This window comes from Melanotaenia boesemani, chromosome 3, assembly GCF_017639745.1.
Source record: "Melanotaenia boesemani isolate fMelBoe1 chromosome 3, fMelBoe1.pri, whole genome shotgun sequence".
NCBI classification, from domain to species: Eukaryota; Metazoa; Chordata; class Actinopteri; order Atheriniformes; family Melanotaeniidae; genus Melanotaenia; species Melanotaenia boesemani.
In genome coordinates, this window is record NC_055684.1 from 17,391,284 (window position 1) to 17,414,844 (window position 23,561).

At 36.6% G+C, this 23,561-nt stretch overlaps 2 protein-coding genes across 3 annotated transcripts; both read right to left on the reverse strand.

The window, feature by feature from the left end:
* Positions 1 to 4,869: 4,869 nt before the first annotated feature.
* Positions 4,870 to 6,552, reverse strand: LOC121635319. Of its 2 annotated transcripts, none has more exons than XM_041978464.1 (4): positions 6,096 to 6,552; positions 5,353 to 5,602; positions 5,150 to 5,242; positions 4,870 to 5,052 (listed from the first exon to the last, which is right to left on the reverse strand). In XM_041978464.1, the coding sequence occupies exons 1-4, from the start codon at positions 6,342 to 6,344 to the stop codon at positions 4,940 to 4,942; spliced, it is 705 nt and encodes a 234-aa protein (XP_041834398.1). In that variant the 5' UTR covers positions 6,345 to 6,552; the 3' UTR covers positions 4,870 to 4,939. The 2 variants fall into 2 exon arrangements, with proteins under 2 accessions (XP_041834398.1, XP_041834400.1); XM_041978466.1 differs by having other exon boundaries at positions 5,725 to 6,550.
* Positions 6,553 to 8,226: 1,674 nt separating this feature from the next.
* On the reverse strand, positions 8,227 to 13,211 carry pnp4a (purine nucleoside phosphorylase 4a). Its single transcript, XM_041978457.1, has 7 exons — positions 13,071 to 13,211; positions 11,818 to 11,981; positions 10,961 to 11,064; positions 9,716 to 9,891; positions 9,429 to 9,619; positions 8,881 to 8,960; positions 8,227 to 8,698 (listed from the first exon to the last, which is right to left on the reverse strand). Exons 1-7 carry the CDS (start codon positions 13,091 to 13,093, stop codon positions 8,546 to 8,548), a joined length of 891 nt encoding a protein of 296 aa, XP_041834391.1. The 5' UTR covers positions 13,094 to 13,211; the 3' UTR covers positions 8,227 to 8,545.
* Between the last annotated feature and the right edge of the window lie 10,350 nt (positions 13,212 to 23,561).

The window sequence follows — 23,561 nt, forward strand, 5'->3', positions numbered from 1 at the left end:
TCTCTGTGCATATATACCCCATGGTTTTAACTTTGCTTTTGTCAGATCCTTGTGGTTCATTCCCTGTATTGTGTGTTTCCCTGCTCCTGAGTTTATTTCCAATAAACCCTTTTACCTGCACCGAGCTGCCTCCTGCCACTTCTGCTTGCATTTGGATCCTCACCTCTGCCAACACACACAACACTGAGCAAAACAATATAACCATTTTAAGAAACATGTCGCAGTAACGTCCAACACTTGAGTTGTTACCTGTCCAGTAGACAAAGAGCTAGCTCCAAGTCAAACTGTAGCCCCTTTAGCTTCTTTAGGAATACAAGGCCAAAGTTTAACCAGCTTTTTGTTATGTCCCTTTCTTTATCTGGCAACTTCTTCACCAGTGACATTTGTTGTTTTTTGAGGTAATGTCAGATCTTGGTTGTCTTTAAGTGAACGTTTCTTTCCACCATTTCACTTCAAAAATATGCGCTGCTTTGCTTGCTGGCTATAGCTATTTATAGGGAGAGTGGGCCAAGGGCTCTGAGAGGTGGAAGGAGGTGGCGAATCACTTGAAAGTATATGAATGCACATGAACACAAAGCCGGACCAGCTGGTAAACAAAAAGCTGGGGATCAACACAGAGAGACAGTACGTGGCGTCATGCTATATTCGCGATTATACCTCTAGTTCTTCACATAGCCATCTTTTTTATTCCTTCAATCTAGAAATGATGAATTTCCACTTATTGCCATTTTAAGTGGGGTTGTATGTGGTCATAATAAGGAATTGGTGTGGTACCTGCAGCTGCCAATATTCTAGGCACATTGAAAAGATTTTGTCTAAAAGTCATTAACTGTGCCTAGCTCAAGTTAACTTGGTGTCAATCTGGCCCTTGTTGGACGTCTAAACACAGCCCACATTTTGTTATTGTAATTTTGTCAGCTACAACTGTTAAAGGGGTTTATCGCCACAGCTGACTTTTAAACTTTTTTTTGGTGGTCGACTGCTGTGACAAGGCACCGACATGTCCAAAATTAGCTTTGTTGTTTATGTGTTAATGTGTTAAAATATTGCGTTAATGTGTCAATTTCAAAGATTTATCTCTTCATTAATGGTTTAATTTTGACTGCCCTGTTAAAAAACCTAAATTTATTTGATAAATGCAGGCTATATATTTTTTTTATAATTATCTGGAGACCCCATGAAATTGTCTTCATGGGGTTCCAGACCCCCAGTTTGAGAACCATTGCACATGCACATGCACATGCACATGCACAGAACATACCTGGTTAGGCAGGGGCGTGTGTTTCTGGCACTACTGTAGCAATGCAGTAACCTGACAGTAGCAATGCAGTAACTTGATACCCAGGTGTTGATCTACCTCTCCATCCTCCAGCCAAGATAGCCCTGTAGCATAGCTCGGGTTATGAATGAGTTAGTGAGCTGGTGAGTAGGTGAGAGTGCATGTGTGTTTGTGTGTGTGAGAATCTGTGGCTGATGAGAAGCAACATAGCAAAACAACTAGAGCAAAAGATGGCAGTTAACAGTATACATGTACAGTACAGGTTACATTTGTTTCAACATATAAGTCCTGCTTTTTAAATTTAAAGGGCCAAATAGTGAATGATTTTTTTTTTGTAAATGTATTGCATTCTTTCCTAAAAGATTTAAGTTATAAAGTGACTTTTACTGCTTTAACAATTCATTTTAACCAGGCATAACCTGCAAACAATTGTTGACCACACAAAAATCAATCTGAATATATTTAAATTTTCTATAAGCATTCCCACCTCAATCATATTTTTCCTTCCTTTATTTTCCCTTTTAGCTTTATGTCAGCTAAATTTCACATGATAACAGAAAAGGAAAAACAATAGAAAAAATTCACTGAGGATCTTTGAAGGTTTCTGTTATCAGGTATGATTTTTCAGACATGTCTTTAATAATAGTGAAATAACCACCATTTTTTTGCTTAATATTCTGTCCATCTGGCAAAAATATCAGCAAGTAACCCTTCAGCGATAAGCACTGAGCTGTGATTTATGTAATATTCAATCTTATTTTTCTTTTAATATTATACATTTCCAAAAAGAGTTTAGAACAAACAGGTGATGGAAAATATTTTTTTAAAACACAGAACATAAATTGCTCTTTTACTATATATATTATATTAACTGTTAATATTAAGGAAAGAAAAAATTAACTTAAATCTGTCAACAATCTAACAGAGCTAAACCTCCACCTGTGGCCATTCAGCTGTGGCTGACATGTGCATTAAGAGCATCGCCTGGTGGCAAGAATATGTATTGTAACAGAACCACATGACACTAAACACTTGAATAATACATATACATATATCATCTATAGCTATATGGTGAAAGCATCTTATTGTTGCATTAAAATGAGGTGGACAAGGTCCAGTCCCTGGTACTGATTGCTAGGTAGAACTATTCAGGAAAATACTGGAGCAGTTTCATGTGTCATTGCACAGTAAAACATGTGTTTGTGGCAAGTTTAATCCATGAGGTCATCTCTAATTACTGTTTGAGGATGACTTGGTAAAAAAAAAATAAGGCCAAATTTCTACCAAGATCAGGTTATTATGACAAACATCTTACTTTTTAGTTCCTGTTAAGGAGTCACTAGTTGTAATGTCACAGTGCAGTTGCTGAGTAATGGAAAAAGCTTATATTTAAACATGTAAGAAAGTAAACTTTTCCTTTTTTTTGTCTTGTAATTTTTCGTAAATTCTTTCAAGGCATGGTTGAGTTTACCTCTAAATGGCAGGAAGTTAATGTATGACCCACGTCAATAGTTAATAAGTAAAATATTTTCACTGATCAGTAGAAACATAAATTGACGCAGTTGTTGTGTTGGATTAACTCTGCATTAAGGTACTGTAAAAACAATAATCAATGAGTGTGATTAAAGTCTGTTAAGTTTGTGGTTTGATTTATTGTCAGTAAATTATTTCCCCTTTAGGTCCATCAGTTTAAAGTATATTCTAACTAAAATGAAAATAAAAAAAGCAAAAACTTCGACTCATTTTCTCACCCCCTTGATGAGCTGCAGTCTTTGCACTGCTTGTATTTACAACCAAAGGTAGCTGCAGAGGAAATGACACAAAGTTTACTTTAACATGGCAGCCATCAACATGGCTCAATCTCAGGAAACAAGTTGACAAAACTCATGGCTTTAATACATAATCGTGGCTGTAAATGATAAAACTGATGCCTGATATCATCACATCTTTGTGTTTTTCTTTTCTTCTATACACAACATTTGTATCTTTGGTGAAAGTGTTCACACTTAATATTTACTGTTTCCCAGTAAATTTTCATATGCGCAAGAGAAGTTCATTAGAGGCAAGCGATACCTATTTAGAAGTGCAGGCTAGGTTGTGACTTTTAAGGTTAAAGAATTTAGAAATCAAGACTTTGTCTGTTGAGCTATGTGGACATTCAGAAATATAGTATTTGCACAAGATAATAAAAATGGAAACATGAACTATTTTCAGCTTCTTAATGTTCTTAATGTTCTCACATACCTGTTGGATTTTCTAATGGCATGTTTCAGCTGCTGGAAAAAAACAAAATTAAATCTTGTCTCCTAAAAAAATCACTAAAGCTGCTAATTCTTAACTAGAAGTTAAATACAACTCTTCACTTAGAAATGTAAACATAGCTGATTTAACAGCTCTGTAAACAATCTCTGAATTTACTGAGTGCATCAGATGAACTGACTACTGCTGCCCTCATGTGGTAACAGAAAAACATCACATTTATCTGGTACATCCACCAGTGCTGTGGTCCTTTGGTTTTTCTTATGACCTTTAACCTTTTATGTATTTATCTTTCCTAAAATTGTTTGTATCTAAAAATCTAGAAATATAAAATTAAGTAGCATCTTGGAAAAAGAAAATCTGTACAATCTATAAATCTTTTGAATGCTACAGTTAGCTGATGGTACCTTATATTTCCTACATGGTGGTGTGGTGGTTAGCACTGCAGCCTCACAACAAAAAGTTTGCTGGTTTGAGCCTCGGCTGGTGGTTTCTGTGTGGAGTTTGCATGTTCTTCCCGTGTATGCGTGGGCTCTCTGGCTTCCTCCCACCGTCCAAAAACATGCACGTTAGGTTAATTGGTCACTCTAAATTCTCCTTAGGAGTGAGTGTGTGTGTGTGGTTAAGTGGATGATTGTCTCTCTTTGTTGGCCCTGCGATGCACTGGTGACCTGTCCAGGTGGCCTGCTTCTCACCTATTAAAAGATTAATTAATGGGCTCCAGCTTACTTGCGAACCGTAGTGGACTAAGCGGTACAGATAATAAATGAATGTTAAATATTTTTCTGCTCCTGCTTATTTTATTTTTCACAACATTGTTACTTTTGTTTTGGTCTATTTTATATGTTTAAAACACCTGCAAGACTTGGACTGTTAACTGGTCAAAACATATATTTTAAAGGTACTAGCCTACCTGGAGCTCTGGACTATTGTGGTCATGACGAAAAATGTTTGCATTCCTTACAATATTATTTCTGATTGGTGCATAATTCACTCAGTCCACTTCTGAATTTAACCTTCACCTTCACTGAATTTAACCCAGTAGATTTGAGGTGTGGTGGGACTTCTTTTACTCATCTTACGGTGTTTATGATTTCCATGGTGCTACATGTAGATTATATGTGGAAAAAAAACCTTCAATAAAATCACCAACTTGACTGATGATAAATGATGTGATTACATAATCAATGAAAAATATTAAACAGAAAAAAAATCCTCTAATATTTTGTTCCTAACTTCAGCAGTTTAGTTTGATGACTCATCTTTCAGAGGTCAGTCAGTATCTAGTTTGGAGGCATTATAGCCTACATATAAAGAAAAGTTTGTTTCTTTGTCATAGTAAATAGAGATGTTTATTTATTTGCTGATTATTGATGTTTTTCATCCTGTTACTTGTTCTCCTCACACCCTGTTGAGTGCATCCTGACAGGAGGTTGAGGCTTGCTCTGATGCATCTGATTCCTGAGGAGGGAGGTTCTCAGTTTGGTCCTGATCGATGGAGGCAGTGTGAGGGGCTGCAGATGGAAAAAAGTACATAAAAAAATATATGTATCATCTTAAAATCAAGTTTGAATGATAAAAATGAATCAAACATAATAACACTACACTCACAGCTCAGCTCTTGCAGAGTGCCTTCAGTCAGATGCTTCTTCTTGCTGCAAAAGGTTTTTTCTTTCCACCATGGCAGCCTTAAAAATGCTCTCTCTGCCAAGAGAAGAGACTTATCCTTTCTTGTCTTAAAATGCCCAGTGGAATCATTCTAAAAATGTGATAACACCTAATTCTAAGGAAAAGAGTGTCTCCCAAAAATATACCTTGTGTTCCATCTTCCTGTATAAGATCTGGTGTTAGCTGTTCAGCGCCTCCTCCTACAGGCACTGGTCTGGCTTTTGATCGAGGCTTTCGTTGGGCAAACATGTTTCTGGTGTTTTTAACAGTCCAGCAGAGAAACAGCAGAACTATCAGATTCACCAGCAGAACCAGAAGTGATACAAGAAAGAAGCTAAAGGGCAAATTGTCCATGGTCACACTGAAAGGGCGGGATTTTTCTTCTCCAAAACACAACTGTAAAGATAGAAGACGCACAACAAGGTTTGAAGACTTATCAATGTGGAGATCAAAGTGGTGACAACAAAATTGGTCAATCTGGAGCTTTAATTAACATTATATATATAAAACAAATCTACCTGAAAGAGACACAGCAGCAGCAGAGAGAAATCTCATAATAAATACTCAATTCTCTTAAAGTTATGTAAAGTGCATGAGTAAAATTCTTTCTCATTTAAAACAGAAGCCAGTTTTGATTAAATATTCAAAGCATTATTAGTCCATCAGTCCTACGCTTTAGCTCAGAATAAGGCATCAAAATGTCCTGATTACTTCAGGAGGATGAAACAGTTTTACCTCAGTTTAGCTGCTCGTAGTTCGTCCACACCGCTGTAAATGAACATGTTAGCAAAACATTCCACCTGTAATCTGGCTAAACAAAGTTCACGTGATAAATTACAAACAATTGTATTAAACATTCAGTTTTCAAGCATGAGTTGATTTAACATACCTGATCCTGTTGTTGAGAGTTTATGTATCTTAGAGTTTGTTCAAATACCAACATAAACACAGAGCTTTGTTTCTCAGAACTTTGAAAGAAAACATTCTGCTGACTTTCTAAAACAATCAAAATGATCATTTTTTCAGTATTAGATATTCTTACAAAACAATGTGTGCATGAGAAAAATAAATATGAATTTGCTGCTCTGGAATATTTAAATACTGTGATGTTTACTGAGATTTTCTCATCAATAAACATCTTAGAGAAGCATTAACGACACAATTTACTGGTGAAATCACGTCGTACAACAGTTCATTTATTTACTTATAATTACTGATATGTGTTGTCAGTGCTGCAGAAGGCAATGATTTTCACACAGTAAGATTTTATTATTAATAGTTTTTATCTACTTTATATACAGTTTAAACATTTAATAGAATAAAAACTACACCTGAGTAATATCAAACACGTAGAAAGCTGTTTGCTGTTTGCTTTACTCAGCCTGGTTCCTTCTATAAAAGATTATGTTGATCACAAAGTTTTATTGTTCAGACATCAGATTTGATCTAAAGAAAACCAGCAAATGACATCATCACTTGCTCTTGACATCTTTATATGCCAAACACAAAGATCCTTTTTTAAAAAAATGGACCATTTGAGAATTTGACATTAAGGCTGCTCGTCCTTTCAATTCAGAGTTTAAGTGGTTCCGGTTGAGTTTATAACAGATGTTTGCCACAGGAGCCTCTAACTTCAAGTAAACATGCTCCACAGACTTGTCCCATTTCTCTAACACTTGCCTTCTTGTCTCCTAGGTTGCAGACAAAGGACAAACATTTTTAATGCTTATTTATTCAAAATAATACAATATGGTTGTGTCACAATGTGGATTTATTTAACCCTTTTAGCTCATTGCTTACATTTTTTTGGCTCATTTCTTGAGCATACCCATAATGAAATTAGTATATTTATATAACCAAAGGTTTATTTGAATACTTTTAGAGTTATACTACGGGAAATACTTGCAAGATAACTATTTTCAGCTTCTTAATGATCTCACATACCTTTTGGATTTTCTAATGGCATGTTTCAGCTGCTGGGAAAAAAACAAATAAAATCTTATCTCCCCAAAAAATTTTGGTAAAGCTGCTAATATTAACTAGAAGTTAAATACAACTCCACAAATCTTCACTTAGAAATGTAAACATAGCTTATTTAGCAGCTCTGTAAACAATCTCTGAATGTACTGAGTGCATCAGATGAACTGACTACTGCTGCCCTCGTGTGGTAACAGAAAATCATCACATTTATCTGGTACATCCACCAGTGCTGTGGTCCTTTGCTTTTGTTATGACCTTTAACCTTTAATGTGTTTATCTTTCCTAAAAGTGTTTGTGTATCTAAAAATCTAGAAATATGAAATTTAGTAGCACCTTGGAAAAACAAAATCTACACAATCTATAAATGTTTTGAAAGCTACAGTTAGCTGATGGTACCTAATATTTCATGGGGAAATGTTAAATATTTTGCTGCTCCAGTTTTTTTTTAAATTTTTTATAATTACAACGTTGTTACTTTTGTTGCATTACTTTTGTTTTTGGTCTATTTTATATGTAATGGTGTTATTTTCTTCAGTAACTAATTTCTTTATTTCTTTTAATATTTTTTCAATCACTGCTGTTTCTCTTTCTGATGATAAAACATTGCTGATGATTACTATTGTAGGATCATTTTTATTTTTGTTTTGGGTGAACATAACTAAACCTATGTTCTTCAGTCAGGCAGCACTTTGAGGATCATGTTCTCTCAAGGACTTGTAATGCAAGGGTTTTAATACAAATAGCTGAGGGGAAGTCTGGTGCCATCTGTTCTCAACTTCCTCCAATCAAGTTTAAAACTGTAAAGTGACACACTGAAAGCAAAAATCTCTCTTTTGTTAAGTGGTTGTTGCATCTTCTTGTTTCTCACTCTCCACCTCTGCTCACATCAGAAGTGTGGAAGGGTTTCAGATGTGAGGAGAGTAATCCAGAGGAGGAATTGAGGATGCACAAATTGGAAGAAAGGGGCAGCTTTAAGTAAAACAATGACAGATATCAACAACAGCAAATCAAATAAGCAGTAGGTGTGACAGCATGTTTTAATCAGGAAATCAGAGAAATCCTTAACAAAATACAATACTTCAACAGGAACAATGTACAACGCTCGTATGTTTTTTTCATAATAAAGCACCATGAAACACAGCTTTTACTGTTATATAAACACTTAGATTTAATGTAAAATATCCAAAATGAATACTTACATTCCTATTTACCCTGATGGACAATAATTAGGCACCATAGAGATATAAATAAAGTTTTCATTACAACAAAGATTTAAAAAATTTACAAAATATGCAAATGGAAAGCTGTAAAAACTCTCTAAATACATTAATAAGATATGTACAGTGTATGTGTGTGTGTTCAGACAGCATTATTGGTGTTGTCATTATTATTGATCTCCATCCTGCTGATCAGTTCAGTCACCAGCTGCTGCACAGTTTGAGAACGCAATCGCCCGACCTCGAGGACACCCTCATGGTTGACCCTTTCAGGGTCTTCGTAACTCTTCACAACCTGAGGTAAATTAAAACAATTAGTCACTCTTTTTACATAAACCAATAAATAAGCCATCATTCAAGAAATCAGACAAGTCTGCCAAATTATAAACAGTTAAATAATCACAAAGCCAAATAAAAGTTGATCAGGTCGGCAACTGAACATCATACTGTGCTGTAAGTGTGCCATTTGGATGTTACCTTATTAGTGATCAGGGACAGGCCAAAGACTCTCAGGCCACAGTGAGTTGCCACAACGACCTCAGGAGCTGTACTCATACCTGAAAACAGAGCAACAAGTGACTGACACAGGGCAGAACAGCAACAATAATAATAGAGTTGTTTGAGGTATTAATCTAGTCAGCTGATCAGCAGGTGATGGTCAGTAGACAACTCATGGATTAGTGACCACCAGCTGACTCGAAATGTCCAATAATATTCTTGCTGGGATAACAGTCTAATTACTAGGTTTATGTGTGATAGATATTCATTATCGCATAAACATTCATTTTGGAGAAATAACTGGCTGTGGGGTCTGACCAACACTTGCTCTTTATCAACACTGATCTCACTACTGCTCTTCAGAGATTTGAATTCTATTGGATATTTCTTGCAGCCACATTCTCAGAGAGGAAATACATTTTTTTAGCTTTACAAGACTCAAGCATAACGTAGGTTATGATTAATTATGCAGTCTTAAAGATAAGGAAGAGAGTAAATTTAGTATGTGTTATTTATCTGTGTCATACCAACTGCATCCACTCCAAGTCGATGCAACAGTCTGGCCTCAGCGATGGTTTCAAAAGTAGGACCGCCCACCATGGCATACACCCCATCTTGCACAAGGCCAGCAATACCTAGCTGTTTGGAAATCTCCATTGCTAGGTGTCGCAGCCCTTTGTCATAGCACCCTGACATGGCTGGGAAGCGAGGCCCAAACCTAAAAAACCCCCAAATATTTAACAACAATAACCAACATGATCAACAGCATCAGGAACAATAGTAACAGTAATTTGTCACCATGACAACACATTACTTGTCATCGTTGGGTCCACATAGCGGATTCAGGCCGACTAGTCCAGGGAAGTTGATGTGATCTTTAATGATCATGATGTCACCAGGTTGAAGGCTGTCAGCCAATGAACCAGCAGCATTTGTCACAATCAGAGTCTCCACCCCCATCAGTTTGAAGACTCGAACTGGGAATGTTGTCTGAAGGGCAAACAGAGAAGTCAGGTAGCCTTGCTCATGTGGAATTCAAAAACCCAAAACAAAACAAAACAAACATCCTAATGTGCACACAGAGTTTTGTGGGGTCATACAAATGAATACACAACTCTCAGGCAGTGTCTGCTGACAGTTACATAATCCACCACTCAATTTGATTTAGTGCATGAAGGTCAATATAAAAGAGGCATTTCCACCTCAAGAAAAATGTTTTGTAATCCGAGATTTTAAGAAGGAAAAAAGAAGCTTTAATGGAGCGCCACCTGCAGGGCAGTCAGAGTCTCTGTGTGACACAGAAGAGAGAGTTGTGTGTAGCTGTGAATGTGTCTTACATAGTAGGAAACAATGGCAGCATTGAACAGTCTGCTAAAGGCTGCATGTGACTGGACCCATGCATGACACACACAAGCACACACACATTACAGGTTCAGTCTCATGCTGCTGATTACAGTCAAATGTGTGTTGTATCAAGGTTATGTGACTAAGCTTTTTAGTCAGCTCACTGTGTGTGTGTGTGTGTGTGTGTGTGTGTGTGTGTGTATAAGTGGAATTTATTTGTGTAATTGTTGTGCTCTGTTTGCTGTTATTTCTGTTGCAGTGTTTCTTCTGAGCACAGCTGAGTAGGATTGGCTGTTAAACTCTGCCTGCTCAGGGGCCAGTGTTTCTGACTCTTCTATTTTCCATGTTGTCACTTCTCTCTTATTTTTTCCAAGTATTTCTTTACACAGCTGAGGTTGGTGTTTGCATTTTGTATTTGTTTTTTATTCATGTTTCTCAAAAAAAAAAAAAGGTAATTTCATGCTAAGTCTGGAAAAACAAATTACATCTGCTATGTTAGAATTTTGTCACTTAGAGCCACAATTCACAATAAGCATCTGAAAACACTCCTGCTTGAAAGTGATTACATTTAGTCTGTTCTGCACTTTGTCACAGATCTGTTATCCAGAGGATCCAGTCTTTCTTTGGGTCTAAAGTTAAAGCTCCGTCCAGGTGTCAGCGAATGTATCGCATTTTTTACGATCCTTAGAAGTAAATAAAAAAAAAAACTGAGTACCTGGAGGAGAGAGTGTCCTTCATACATGTGGAAGCGACCCTGCATGCAAACACACGTCTTCCCCTTCAGCTCCCCAAAAACCAATCGGCCTGCATGACCCTGCACTGCAACACACAAATAAACATGATCTTGTAAGCAAAGAACTTTGTATTTTCTTCTTTATTTGTGCTAGTTCATATTCAGATTTATCTTTTGATGCTGCATATAACATTGTTTTGATACTGTAATGAAGTGAGCTGCATATTAAATCCTGTGCTCTTCTTCTCTGTTCGTCATATAACAGTAGGTATAAACTAAGATGCTGCAAGCAGGCCTAAATATAAAAACAGTTAGGAAGATGTCACCTTTTAATATGAAAAAGGGGACAGTGAAGGAATCAGTGGTTTTACATAATGTTCTGAAAGAAATTTGGAGGGGCACATTTAACAAATGAGTATCATACTCAATAATCTAAAAAGCAATATCAAAAGGCTAAATATGAAAAGGCAATGAATTGACCACAGTTGCAATGAGCTATTAGATTAGACAGTAAATACATTGTAGGCTGTCAGTATTTGCAGCCTGCAATGTGAAATAATCCATTAAAGGTTTTCCACACATGAATTCAAGCTTTTCTACAATGTTAGAATAATATAGTTATGAAAAAAAGCTAAAGAGAAAATATCCTTTTTCTTCAGACCTTTTTCACATGTGCCTTTTTTTCCTAATACTCTTACATGAAATCTGTTTTTACTATTTCATCTAGCATATAATCCAAGTGTAACATAATAAATAGGCCTGCTTTGCATGTTTAAAATACAGTAATCAGTCTGTAATAATTTGTTACTGGTGAAAATAACAGAATATATTTAGAGTACCTGTACTCTGAGGGAAGCCTGGTATGTCAGAGTAAGCAAACGAATCTTGACATTTGAGGGTGTCAGCGAGCATGCCCAGTCCAGACCCACAGATGATTGCCACCTGTGGGCGGTGCTTTGTCTGAGACATCAACCAATCAGCTGTTTTCTGGTATTCATCGTGACTGTCAACATGAAGAAGGGATGACAAAAAATTATCTGTTTAAAATGACTATATATATTAATGCATAAAATTTTACATCAGTGGCTGTTGGCAAGCAAAACTAAATCTGGACTAAACCACACCCACTAATAATCCACGGCTGGACAGAAACCTAAACCTAAAATAAATGATAATGAGCAACTGTTGTCCAACCAACTTCATTAACTAAAAAGATCACAATTACCTCTGCCAAGGTGGAGGTTATGTTTTCAATGGCATTGGTTTGTCTGTCTTTCTGTTAGCAACATAACTCAACAAGTTATGGACATATTTTGATGAAGAAATCTCAGAAATTGAACAAAGAAGATGTTATTAGGTATTGGGGGAGATTCGGATCACCGCTTAAATCCAGGAAATTTTTAAAAGGATTCCATACTATAGGGATAATTTTGCCATTGGAGTTTCTAACTAATAAATAATGCCCACAATCATTGAACTTCTAAATGCCGAGAAAAAACAAAATACAAAGCAGTTTATGTAAGTTGTTATGACAAATACCAGCAGGGCCAAATTTATATTTGGCATATTTTGACATATTTGGTTTAAATAATCATTTAATTATGCTGTTAATAACCATTTTCTTTCAATGCATTCCTTAGGTACAGTATGATATGCTCAAAATTTTTAATCTGTTTATCCTCTTACTACAGACTTGTTTTGTCTCATGTTCCTACATCTAAGCAGCTGTGGGAACTGGATAGTATTTCATGGCGTGTTTTTATTTTAATGCAGTGTGAACTTTAGCCTATTATTCAGTTATGGTTCAGGCTCAAGACCCGAACAACAAATGCCTACAGGCTTATTAACACAAGAAGGATGCCAGAAAGCATTAATACATTCCTTAATTTATTAAATAGATTTACATGTATCTGAAACCAGAAGTATCCACACAGGAAGAATATGGAGTGACAAGACCAAAAAAACCCCCAAGCTTTAGCTGATTTTAATAGATTATATTAAGAAAAATATTCTAATTTTTCTTATAACACAAAAACAACAAGAAAGTAAATTTGTTAGGATAAGGCATCGTGTAATGACAAAATCCTCTTACCTAATATGCTCTTTGCTGTGCATGATGAACGGGTGAGGATGACAAATGCCAAATGAATGTAAGATGACTTGTAGCAAGCAACCTGTGTTACCAGAAGTGTGTGTGTATGTGTGTATCTGTGTATGTGTGCATGAGTGTGAAATGAGAAGAGTGTGCGAGTGAAGCCAACTGATGCTGATCAGCGTACATATTCACCAGTCACATGCTCCTGATTGGTTAACAACTCATCCATTCATCAGCTGCAGCCAATGGCATTGCAGTGTTGTAAACGTGTGTGTGTGTCTTTTTCTAATTTGGTTATGTAACCACTGTCTGGTTTTTTAGCAGACTTGATATTTTTTGAGTTAATTTCTATAAGCCTGGGGATCACTCTTAGATTTGACCTGTAAGTACAGTATCATTATCAAAATAAAGAAACACAAAGCCTTGTTTCTATTTTCTTCCTTCTTGTTCCACCATATTTATACTTCAGATGTAATAAAGACTGCAGCTTCATGAAAGCAAAAACAAGCTGAACTGAAAAAAAGAAAGAAAATATGGGGATGTCTCAGCTCCAAGCATTCTCCAAGCTCCTCAGATTAATCACGCGCTCTCTGACATTAAATTCAGATGTATTTAAAAAGTTTTTTGTAAAGTCCTGACCTATATTTGTAATTAATAATATTTTAAGTATAGTCATGAAAATGATAACACAGTTCGTTCTTGCTTGATTCTTTTAGGGTTCAAATAACAGATTAATCAAGGAGAAATGGATGCAAGGTATAAACTGTTGCCTCTTAATTAAAAAAATAAAAACAAAAAAAAAAAAAAAAAACTGTCCAGCTTATGGGCTGTCCACTGTTAATACCTCTACACTGTTTCTTCTGCTGGAGATGCTCCTACACATCTTTGAAGAAGCTGTCATGCTTTACTTCCATTCAAATGGATTTCAATTTTGCTTCTTTATTTTGAGTTCCACTCTCATTATAAATTCCCTGCAAACAGTGTATGTTCCTTACTGGAAGTAAACCAGGGTTTAGTACATGTAGTTTGATACTCCTCAACTGCCTGTTCATTAAGAATTGTAGCCAGACAGTTTAAGAAATACCACACTATCATATGTCTGAACAAAATATAATTTACTAAAACAAGGATGACTCTAAATCACAAGGTTAACTAGTCCAACCAGTCCTGCCGCTAGGACAGACTACCAGGGCAGGCAACTGATCGCTGTGCACCGTTCCCATTTATCGAATGAATTTTGACTTTACAAAAGGATAAATTCTAGTTTAATAATTCAACATCTGTTCAGTGTCGGAGCAGATTAGGTATACAATACAAAAACAAACAAAAAAACAAAGCATCTTTTATAATAAGCTTGGGAAGATAATGTGAGTTCATTTTCAGTCTTACTCTTTCTTTTGTGACTCCCTTTGGCTACACCCATTCTCCACATAATTTTCTTCTTAGTTTCTTTTCTCAGTCAGCATACTGGTCTTTGTTTTGTTTTGTTTTCTCTCTCTTTGACTGTCTTGGTGTTGAGCAACAAGCTTTGAGGTGCATTAGAGCCAACTGAAGGGTGCTGAACTAGCTCTGTAGATGGATCGACTTAGAATGTTTCATGCTTATCACTGATAAGCCATCCAGGAAAGGCCAAACCAGGGACAAGAGTTGAGAATTAGCTCTGGCTAAAAACTCGGGCACTAAAACACTAAAAGTGATAAACATCTGGCTTGATGCTACTGTGAGGAAACAATATCATGGGGAACCTTCCACACCAGGAGCCAGTCCACCCATGTCCTACAGTGGCTGCCATCATGGCAACCACCCCGATCAGGGTAGACTGGGGCCCACACCACAGCCATAAGGCTGCAGTGTAGGGCCCTAGCCACCCAGACAAGGGCATCACCACAGTAATAAACCCCAGACTGAGCAGGCGGAGTTCCAGACATGCAGGATCCCCATGAGTAAAACACTTGAGTTGAAACAAAGATTAAATAACCTTAAGAAACAATTAGCTAAGAGTAAGTAAGTAAGTAAGTAAACAAATAAAAAAATAAATACAGTTGATTAAAATGAAATGAAAATAAAATAAGATATAAAATTAAAATTAGCTTACGATCAAATAAAATTGAGTTAAAAGCTAAGCTAAAAAGGTCTTAAGTCTCTTTTAAAAAACATCAACAGTCTCTGAAGCCCCGAGGTTCTCTGGCAGGCTATTCAACAGATGAGGGCCATAACAATTGAAAGAGGCCTCGCCATATGTTTTAGTCCTCACCCTTGGAACAACTAAGAGACTAGTACATGAGGACCTCAGGGTCTGTGAGGGTTCACAATTTACAAGCAAGTCGGATAAACAGGAGGGCCCAAGACCATTAAGACATTTATAAACTACTAAAAGAACCTTAAAATCAATCCTAAAATGCACGGGGAGCCAATGCAATGATTTTAAGACTGGCGTAATGTGTTCCTGCCCTCTGGTCCTCGTCAGAACTTGTGCCACTGAGTTCTGAAGTAGCTGTAGGTTTGAAATGGACTTTTTGGGAAGACCACAGAGGAGATCATTACAGTAATCTAATCCTCTAAAAATAAAAAGCATGCATCAGCACCTCCGTGCTGGCAAGGGAGAGAAATGGGCGGACTCTGCTGATGTTTTTAAGATGATAAAATCCTGTCTTTATGACATTTCTGATGTGTGGAATAAAATCAACCTCAGAGTCGAAAAGAACACCTAGGTTTTTCACACACTTAGAGGGATTGAAATTATGTAGTCTTGGTAAAATGATCTCTCTCTTGTCTTCAGGACTAATAATTAAACGTCAGTTTAGTCCTGATTGAGCTGTAAGAAGTTATCTGCTGTCTATGACTGTATCTAAAAGACAGTTTAAAAGGACATTGACTGGCTCCAGGTCATCAGGAGACACAGCAATGTAAAGCTGCAAGTCATCAGCATAGCTGTGAAATTCCATGCCCCAAAAGGTAACATGTACAAATTAAAAAGTATTGGGCCTAAAATTGATACCTGGGGAATGCCACACTTGACTTCATGGATTCTTGAGGAGCATGCATCCATACTTACAAAGAATTTTCAATCTGTGAGATAGGAGTAAAACCATTTTAGAACAGTACGTGAGAGGCCCACCAGACTTTTGAGTCTGTCTAGTAAAATCTGGTGATCAACTGTATCAAAGGCAGCACTAAGATCCAGTTGAACCAGGACAGAAAGTTTCTGTGCGTCTAAGTTAAATCTAAGGTCATTAACAATTTTTAAAAGGGCTGTCTTGGTACTGTGGTTTGTCCTAAAACCAGACTGATATTTTTTTTAAATATTATGTTTATGCAAAAACTCATGTAATTGCAAAAACGGTAAGTTGGATACAGGTCGGTAGTTATCAAGAATGTCTAGATCTAAATTACCCTTCAGAAGGGGCCTCACCATTGCCGTTTTAAAGGCAGCAGGGAAGACACCCGTCTGAAGAGAATAATTTACCACATCTAAAAGTTCACACCCAAAGAAAGCAAAAAATATGTTTTAAAGTAATGTGGGAATTATGTCTAAAAGGCAAGTTGTTGTGTGAACTCTCCAGTGTTTCCTCAGGTAAAAGCAAAGCTTCAGTTCTGTTTAAATCAAAATGTCGTTGAGATGAAAGACTGGTTCTAATAGCATTGATTTTACTTCTGAAGCGGCATGCAAAGTCCTCACATGCAGCATTTGATGCAGGCATGAAAGACTTATTAAAAAATATGTTTATTAAAAGATCTATTGTTTTAAAAAGAAATTTGGGGTTATTTTTGTTTTCTGTAATAAGATTGGGAAAATGAAGTGTTCTAGCTTGTTTAACTGTTTTATTGTAGGTTTTAAGTTGTTCCTTAAAAATTTCTAAATAAATGAATAATTTTGTTTTCCTCCATTTCTTCTCTGCTCTCCTGCAATGTCTTTTGAGTTCTTTCATTTGCTCATTTCTCCACAGTGGTGTGGGTTTGGATTTCATTATTTTAGTTTTGAGAGGAGCTACAGCATCGATAGCTGACTCAAGCTTGCTGTTAAAATGATCCACAATAAAATCACATGATGCAGGTAAAATTTAAGCAGGATTTTGGTTAAAAATCTCAATAAAATTTGCAACCACTTCAGAAGTAATATATCGTTTCCTCACAGTTCTCACTGAGGCCTCCTGTTGGCTAAAAGTGGTGATGTTAAAAAACACACAGTAGTGATCTGACACAGCCAGGTCAACAACAGAGGGCACACCAGTGGATAGACCATAGGTTATGACCAGGTCCAGGGTGTGTCCTCTGTTGTGAGGCTGTGTGACATGTTGTTTGAAATCTAAACAGTTTAAAAGATTAAAGACTCCTCTGCAAGAGCAATAGATCAGCAATAGATATGTCAATCTAAGAATAATGTAGCTTACTTATGTAATTTAGCATTAGCTCAGAATATCTAACCATTTAGCCTAATATTGGAGTGATGATGTATTTAAATTTTCATAGATGGGACCTGGTTCATGGGCACGTCTGGGTGCAAAAGTTGAGGTAAATGTTTTAATCAGTTCAACCCTGTTCAACTGAATCGATCTTCATCCATTTGCTTATAGACACTGCTTTAGCTCTGGACTCTGGACTTGGTGGCTAATCGATGTGTGAAAATGATGCCCATGCTCCCAGAACCAAATCTGCTTTTTGAGCCTGATGAATCCTGGCATTGTCATAGTGGAATATCTCTGTACCATCATGGAAGAAAAAACATCCATTGATTGAATAACCTGGTCATTCAGTATATTAAGGGTGTGTCTGCTGGCTTCATTCTTTGGACACATAATGTTGCTGAACCTAGACCTGAGCAACTACAGCAACCCCAGATAACAGCACTGCCCCCACAAGCTCATACAGTAGGCATTAGGTATGATGGCTGCATCACTTCATTTGCAGTTCTTTTTACTCTGATGTTCCCATCAATCTGTAACAAATCTACTCCCTAGCAAATTTGGCCCTTTTTGTCTTTTTTTAGTCTCAGTGAATAGTGGTTTTCTTTTGACTACACAGCAGTCCCAATTGCTTGAGTTCCCTTCACATTGGTCATGTGGAAATGCTTTTACTTTTACTTTAAACATTGACCCAAGTTCTACTGTTGTTTTTCCCGAACTTCCCAAAATTTTAAGTGATTACCAATCATCAAAATTCAGGATTTTCACACTACACTACAAAATAATGGTTCCCCACTATTCTTCCAGTTTCTAATAATGCGTTGGACCATTCTTAATTTCTGCAATCTCCTGTTTTCATTGCTTGATGCATGCTAATAATCCGACCCTTCTTAAACAGATTAAGATCTTTTCCGTCACCATGGGATGTGTCTTTACACATACTTTTTAAGAAATGAAAAGCTACTTATTGTATCAGTTAGGATTAAATAAATTGTTACCAGCTGAATGATAATCACCCGTGCAGTGATTATCCAACAGAAGGCTTGTATCTATTTGCTTAGTTAAATCCAGGTGACAAAACAAACAACAAAAAGATGATTAATTCTGCTACATCTAAACTTGTATGTACATAATATACAAACTCATGTTCATGTTGTTGTGGCAACTCAAAGTAACATTACAGTGGTAGATGGAGTCAAATATTGGTCCTCTCTATGTTTATGTTTCTTTTTTTTTTTTTTTAATGAGGTAGCTTGATAGACTACGGAAGCGTGGAGCTGTCACCCAAATAAAAAAAAAATCGGACCTTATCACGTTATAACGTGATATGTTTATTGTAAAAACGTAAAACGTATCACGTTATAACGTGATTCTTTATTGTAAAAACGTAAAACGTATCACGTTATAACGTGATACTTTATTGTAATAACGTGAAACGTATGACGTTATAACGTGATAAGTTTATTGTAATAACGTGAAACGTATCACGTTATAACGCAAAATACATTTTATGGAAAATATACTCATCAAGCAGAAACTTTTCAGTTCTTTTTGACAATGATTAATTGTTCTACTCTGGTTTATTGTTGTACAGAAATGTGGGACAGTTATGAGAAACACGTAGGTCACCTGCCTGCACACAGTGAGACGGTGCGTGCCTGTGTGTCTGAATTGTCACAGAGCAGGCATCCCCAACTTGGGACCTCTTGAACCAGTGTCCTGCAGGTTTTCAGTGTGGTTTATTATTTCCAGAGAAATTCCTAATTTACTACATGGGATTAAGTTTTACTTCATTGGAGAGATTTGATGAAGCTTGGAGGACACTTGTTGACGTTGCACCCTTTAAGTAGACAGGACCACGTCTTTATGTCGGCAACTTATTTCTCCCAGTCCCAGAGGTGCATATAGCCTTTATAATTTTCATTTTTATTGTCAGGAGACAACATATTATTAACTGAAAGCAGCGCGCACACTCTATTGCCACTCAGACACATGCACGCACCGTCTCATTGGTTGCAGGCAGGTGCCGCACCGTGTTGCTTATAACGGTCTTGTGTGCAAGAATAAACCAGGTCTGCACCAGCCTCTTAACGACCCATTATTTGAGTCAGGTGTGCTGCAGTATGGACATACTGAAAACCTGCAGGACACTGGCTCAAGAGGTCCCAAGTTGGGGATGCCTGCTCTGTGGCAATTCAGACACACAGGCACTGTGCGCAGGCAGGTGACCTACGTGTTTCTCATAACTGTCCCACATTTCTGTACAACAATAAACCAGAGTAGAACAATTAATCATTGTGAAAAAGAACTGAAAAGTTTCTGCTTGATGAGTATATTTTCCATAAAATGTATTTTGCTCCAATATAGGTCGTAACAACATCTGTATACAGTACAGGCTATGTTCTTATAATAAACTTATCACGTTATAACGTGATACGTTTCACGTTTTTACAATAAACTATCACGTTATAACGTGATAAGGTCCGATTTTTTTTTTTATGTGGGTGACAGCTCCACGCTTCCGTAATAGACAACTCTAGCTATCTTGCAAAGGTTTTCTTACACTTACAGTACAAAGTGTCAGTTTTCACTTCACCCACTGTTCAAACTACATCATTGTAAAACAATTAAATAGATAAATAACTAAATAAAATTCGTGGTAAAATGTTGAATAATCTTAAAGTAAGGCAACCAGCTGAAAAGCTTTTCTGAGTAATCTTTTCAGAGATTCTGGAGTTGCATGAATCTAAATTAAAAGGCCAACTCAAAGTACAATCGTACATTTAACAAACTTAGAGTAGCTTTTAAAGGTATACTCATGCCTTTAAAGTGAAATAACTCATATTTTGTAAGTTGAAAATATACTACTACATTAGGTCGCCCTATGAATATGAGTCAGGTATTAAAAATATATATATATATTTATCATAGTTATCTTGGGCCCCTGTGATGGACTGGCAACGTGTTCAGGGTGTTCACAGCCTCTTGCTTTAGCTACTGGGATAGGCTCCAGCCCTTCCATTATATTGCACTGAGATAAGTGGATGTAGCAAATAAATGGATGGATGGATGGATGGTTAAGAAGAATACAGTGTTTCTATGCTGTTTTTGTCTGTTCATAAGGTAGAATCTCAAAGAACAGGCAGCTGATGAGTTTAAAGTGATGCTTAATATCAGTTAAACATAACAGTTATCATCAAGAATTATTCCAGTCATTCTAAAGTCATTCCTTAAGCCGAGGTCTATGAATATAACTGGAAGTCACATTTGTCTAACTAAACCCGATCTAGACTCCAGAGGTACAGAGATGTGGCAGTTTAACGAGAAGCAGCTAGTAGCTCATGATCACTAACACACTTCACATGTTCCTCGGCTGCTGCTCTGATCAGCTGCCACTAATGAAGCTCATGTGAGTTTGATGGTTGTGGACCACAGCTGAACTGGAACCAGCTGGCCAGAGATAGTCTAGGATCACAGGACCCAGGTGAAGTGACAGGAGGTGAATATCAACAATGTCCTCTTTCAACAATGTCAATCAGTCCGATTTCAGTGAATATCAAAGTCATCAAATTGATGTGCTGAAACTCCAGACCCTGTGTTGAACCTTAAAGTTTCATCTAAAAAGATTATTTCAAAATTTGGATTTAAATGACAAAGCTGAACAAAACTGAAAAGATTTTGGAAGCACAATTTGTCATATGACTCTGGTGTTCTTGTCTGAAAATGAGACATATTAATTGGTCTGTCTGTGCTTTATTAAGCCTTCTGTCTTTTTTTGGCTTGTGGCATTAAGTGTGTGGTTGTGCATTTAACAGGAGCCATGCGGACACTAGTTAGCAGGTTAATGAAGAGAGGAAATCTGTTGGTTAGACACAAAGACAGATATACAGACTGATTGTTATTTCATGTTGAGAAAAACTTCAAATAATATAACACCTGGAAAATAAGACTAACAAAAAATGTCATGGTGCTGAAAAAGAACAACAACAAAACAAAACATTTTTTTACCTAATAGCATGAAGACCTGAGGTTGATGCTAATATATTGCTGTATAGACAGAACCAGTGAAACATTTGGACACACTTTACCATTAAACATAATAGGTAAGTGTGTCTGGTAGTGTATTCAGATTGAGAACCAGATGAAAACACAAAACCAAAGCAAATTATGAAAATACAGTTAAAAAATAGAGAATACACTTAAAGAAATACTGTTGCCATGAGACAAAAAGCATTAATAATGAGTTTCCAGGAAAGACGGTGTTGTAAGAAGATGATATTGTCTTTACCATGCTTTGTCTATTTGCATATTTTTAAGCAGCTGTACATTGAGTTCTTCATCTGAGAATATACTAACTTTTTCACATTGCTTTCCCGTGGGCAACCTGTGAGCGTAAATGCTCATCTGCTTGATCGTGTGGTGCACATGTCACTGGGGGATTCCACTAGAGGGCACATTGGTGAACTTGGACCGAGTAGAGTTTGTAAATCTGTAGTGATGTGAAATACCGCTCATTTTCTTTCCGATCTGCTACCAAGTAAAACACCAGTCAGTATCACCGATTCCGATATTTTGTACAGAAACTTGATGTGTTGGGAAAATCATTTTCAGTGCAGCCTACGCTGCTTTGTAAGTGGTAGTTACATTATTATAGAATACTTTGTGACTCAAACTGAAATTATCAGTAAAATGCATGAATAAAGATATAAATCCCACAGTAATTGCATGTTTGTCAACACCTACATATTAAAATATTTAGCTAACTGTCAGTCTAAAAAATGAGAGGTATTAATGTTATTATCTTCCTATCCTATTAAATCCATATATATATATTTAAAACCCCTACAATGTCTGTTTTACTGAATGTTTAATGACTCCCAGCCTCTGCAGCATCCTTTCCAACTACACTAAATCCAGACCTGTTAAATTGATGTGAGCTGATCTCAGGGACACATATTACTCCAAGCTGAACTCATACAGATATTTATTACAGCATTTTCTTATTACATAAGCATATTTAATTCTATACATAACAAAACAGGACACGTCTTTAGAACGAGGACATCTCCTGTTGTTTGAACATCAACACAAAAACCTAAACCTAGCAGACAAATGATGCACAACTGATGGTGCAGAGGTCCACATTTTCTCCCTCTGAATAGAGGTTTGTACCTGCCTGGAGCATCAAAGGACTCCAAATGTGAGGTGTTGCACCCTTGCAGCATCTGTCCCTCTCCTATCTGCCTCATCCTAATTTAATTATATACCGCATTATGATTGACTCTCAGATGTTTAAGGAGGCCTGTGGTGTTGAGACAACACCTCTTTCCACTGTATTCCACTTTGTGATAGACTGCATTTTTACCCCAAATTCATAAAATATTAATTTTCTAACTCTGGTATCAGTAGTATCGATATTTTGGTATTGATCCACACATGACTAATTTGTAGGGTACAAGCAAAACAATAAACATAGCAACACTGGAGAATTTAGGATCATTTTTAGATTTGGTTCATTTTTAGATTTTTTTTTTTTTTTTTGGATCATGACAGAAAAAAACGACAGCAGTGGCATTGTAGATTCTATCCACTGCCCTTAAAAGCAGCCCACCATGTCTTGTTTTTGAACTTTCTTTTTTTTTTTTATTGCTGTTGTTTCTCAGACCCATCAGATTGTTTCCGACTGTAACTTTAAATTTTGCAACTTGTGGACACATAGCAGTAATTTCTGAGGACATAGACGAACAATTGCAAATGCAAATGCAAATGCAAAATATGTGAGACAACCCTGATAAATATGCATATGTATAATTAAAAGCAAGTTTATTTTCAGCCTTAGGGCTTCAGAGTTTGTGCACTTGTGTACTAACACACTAAACAGATGTATGAGATAAAATCAGAAATGTCAGAGATTGAACATGTGAAAAAATAAAAAAAGAAAACATTTCTTATTTAAATTTAGTTTCTATATACTTATTATATTATTATAATTATGTTGGCGCAGTGAAAATACCGGCACACTTTGGACATGCTTAAAGCGGGTAGACTCTCTCACCAGGCTCCCTCATACACATCAGAACAGCAA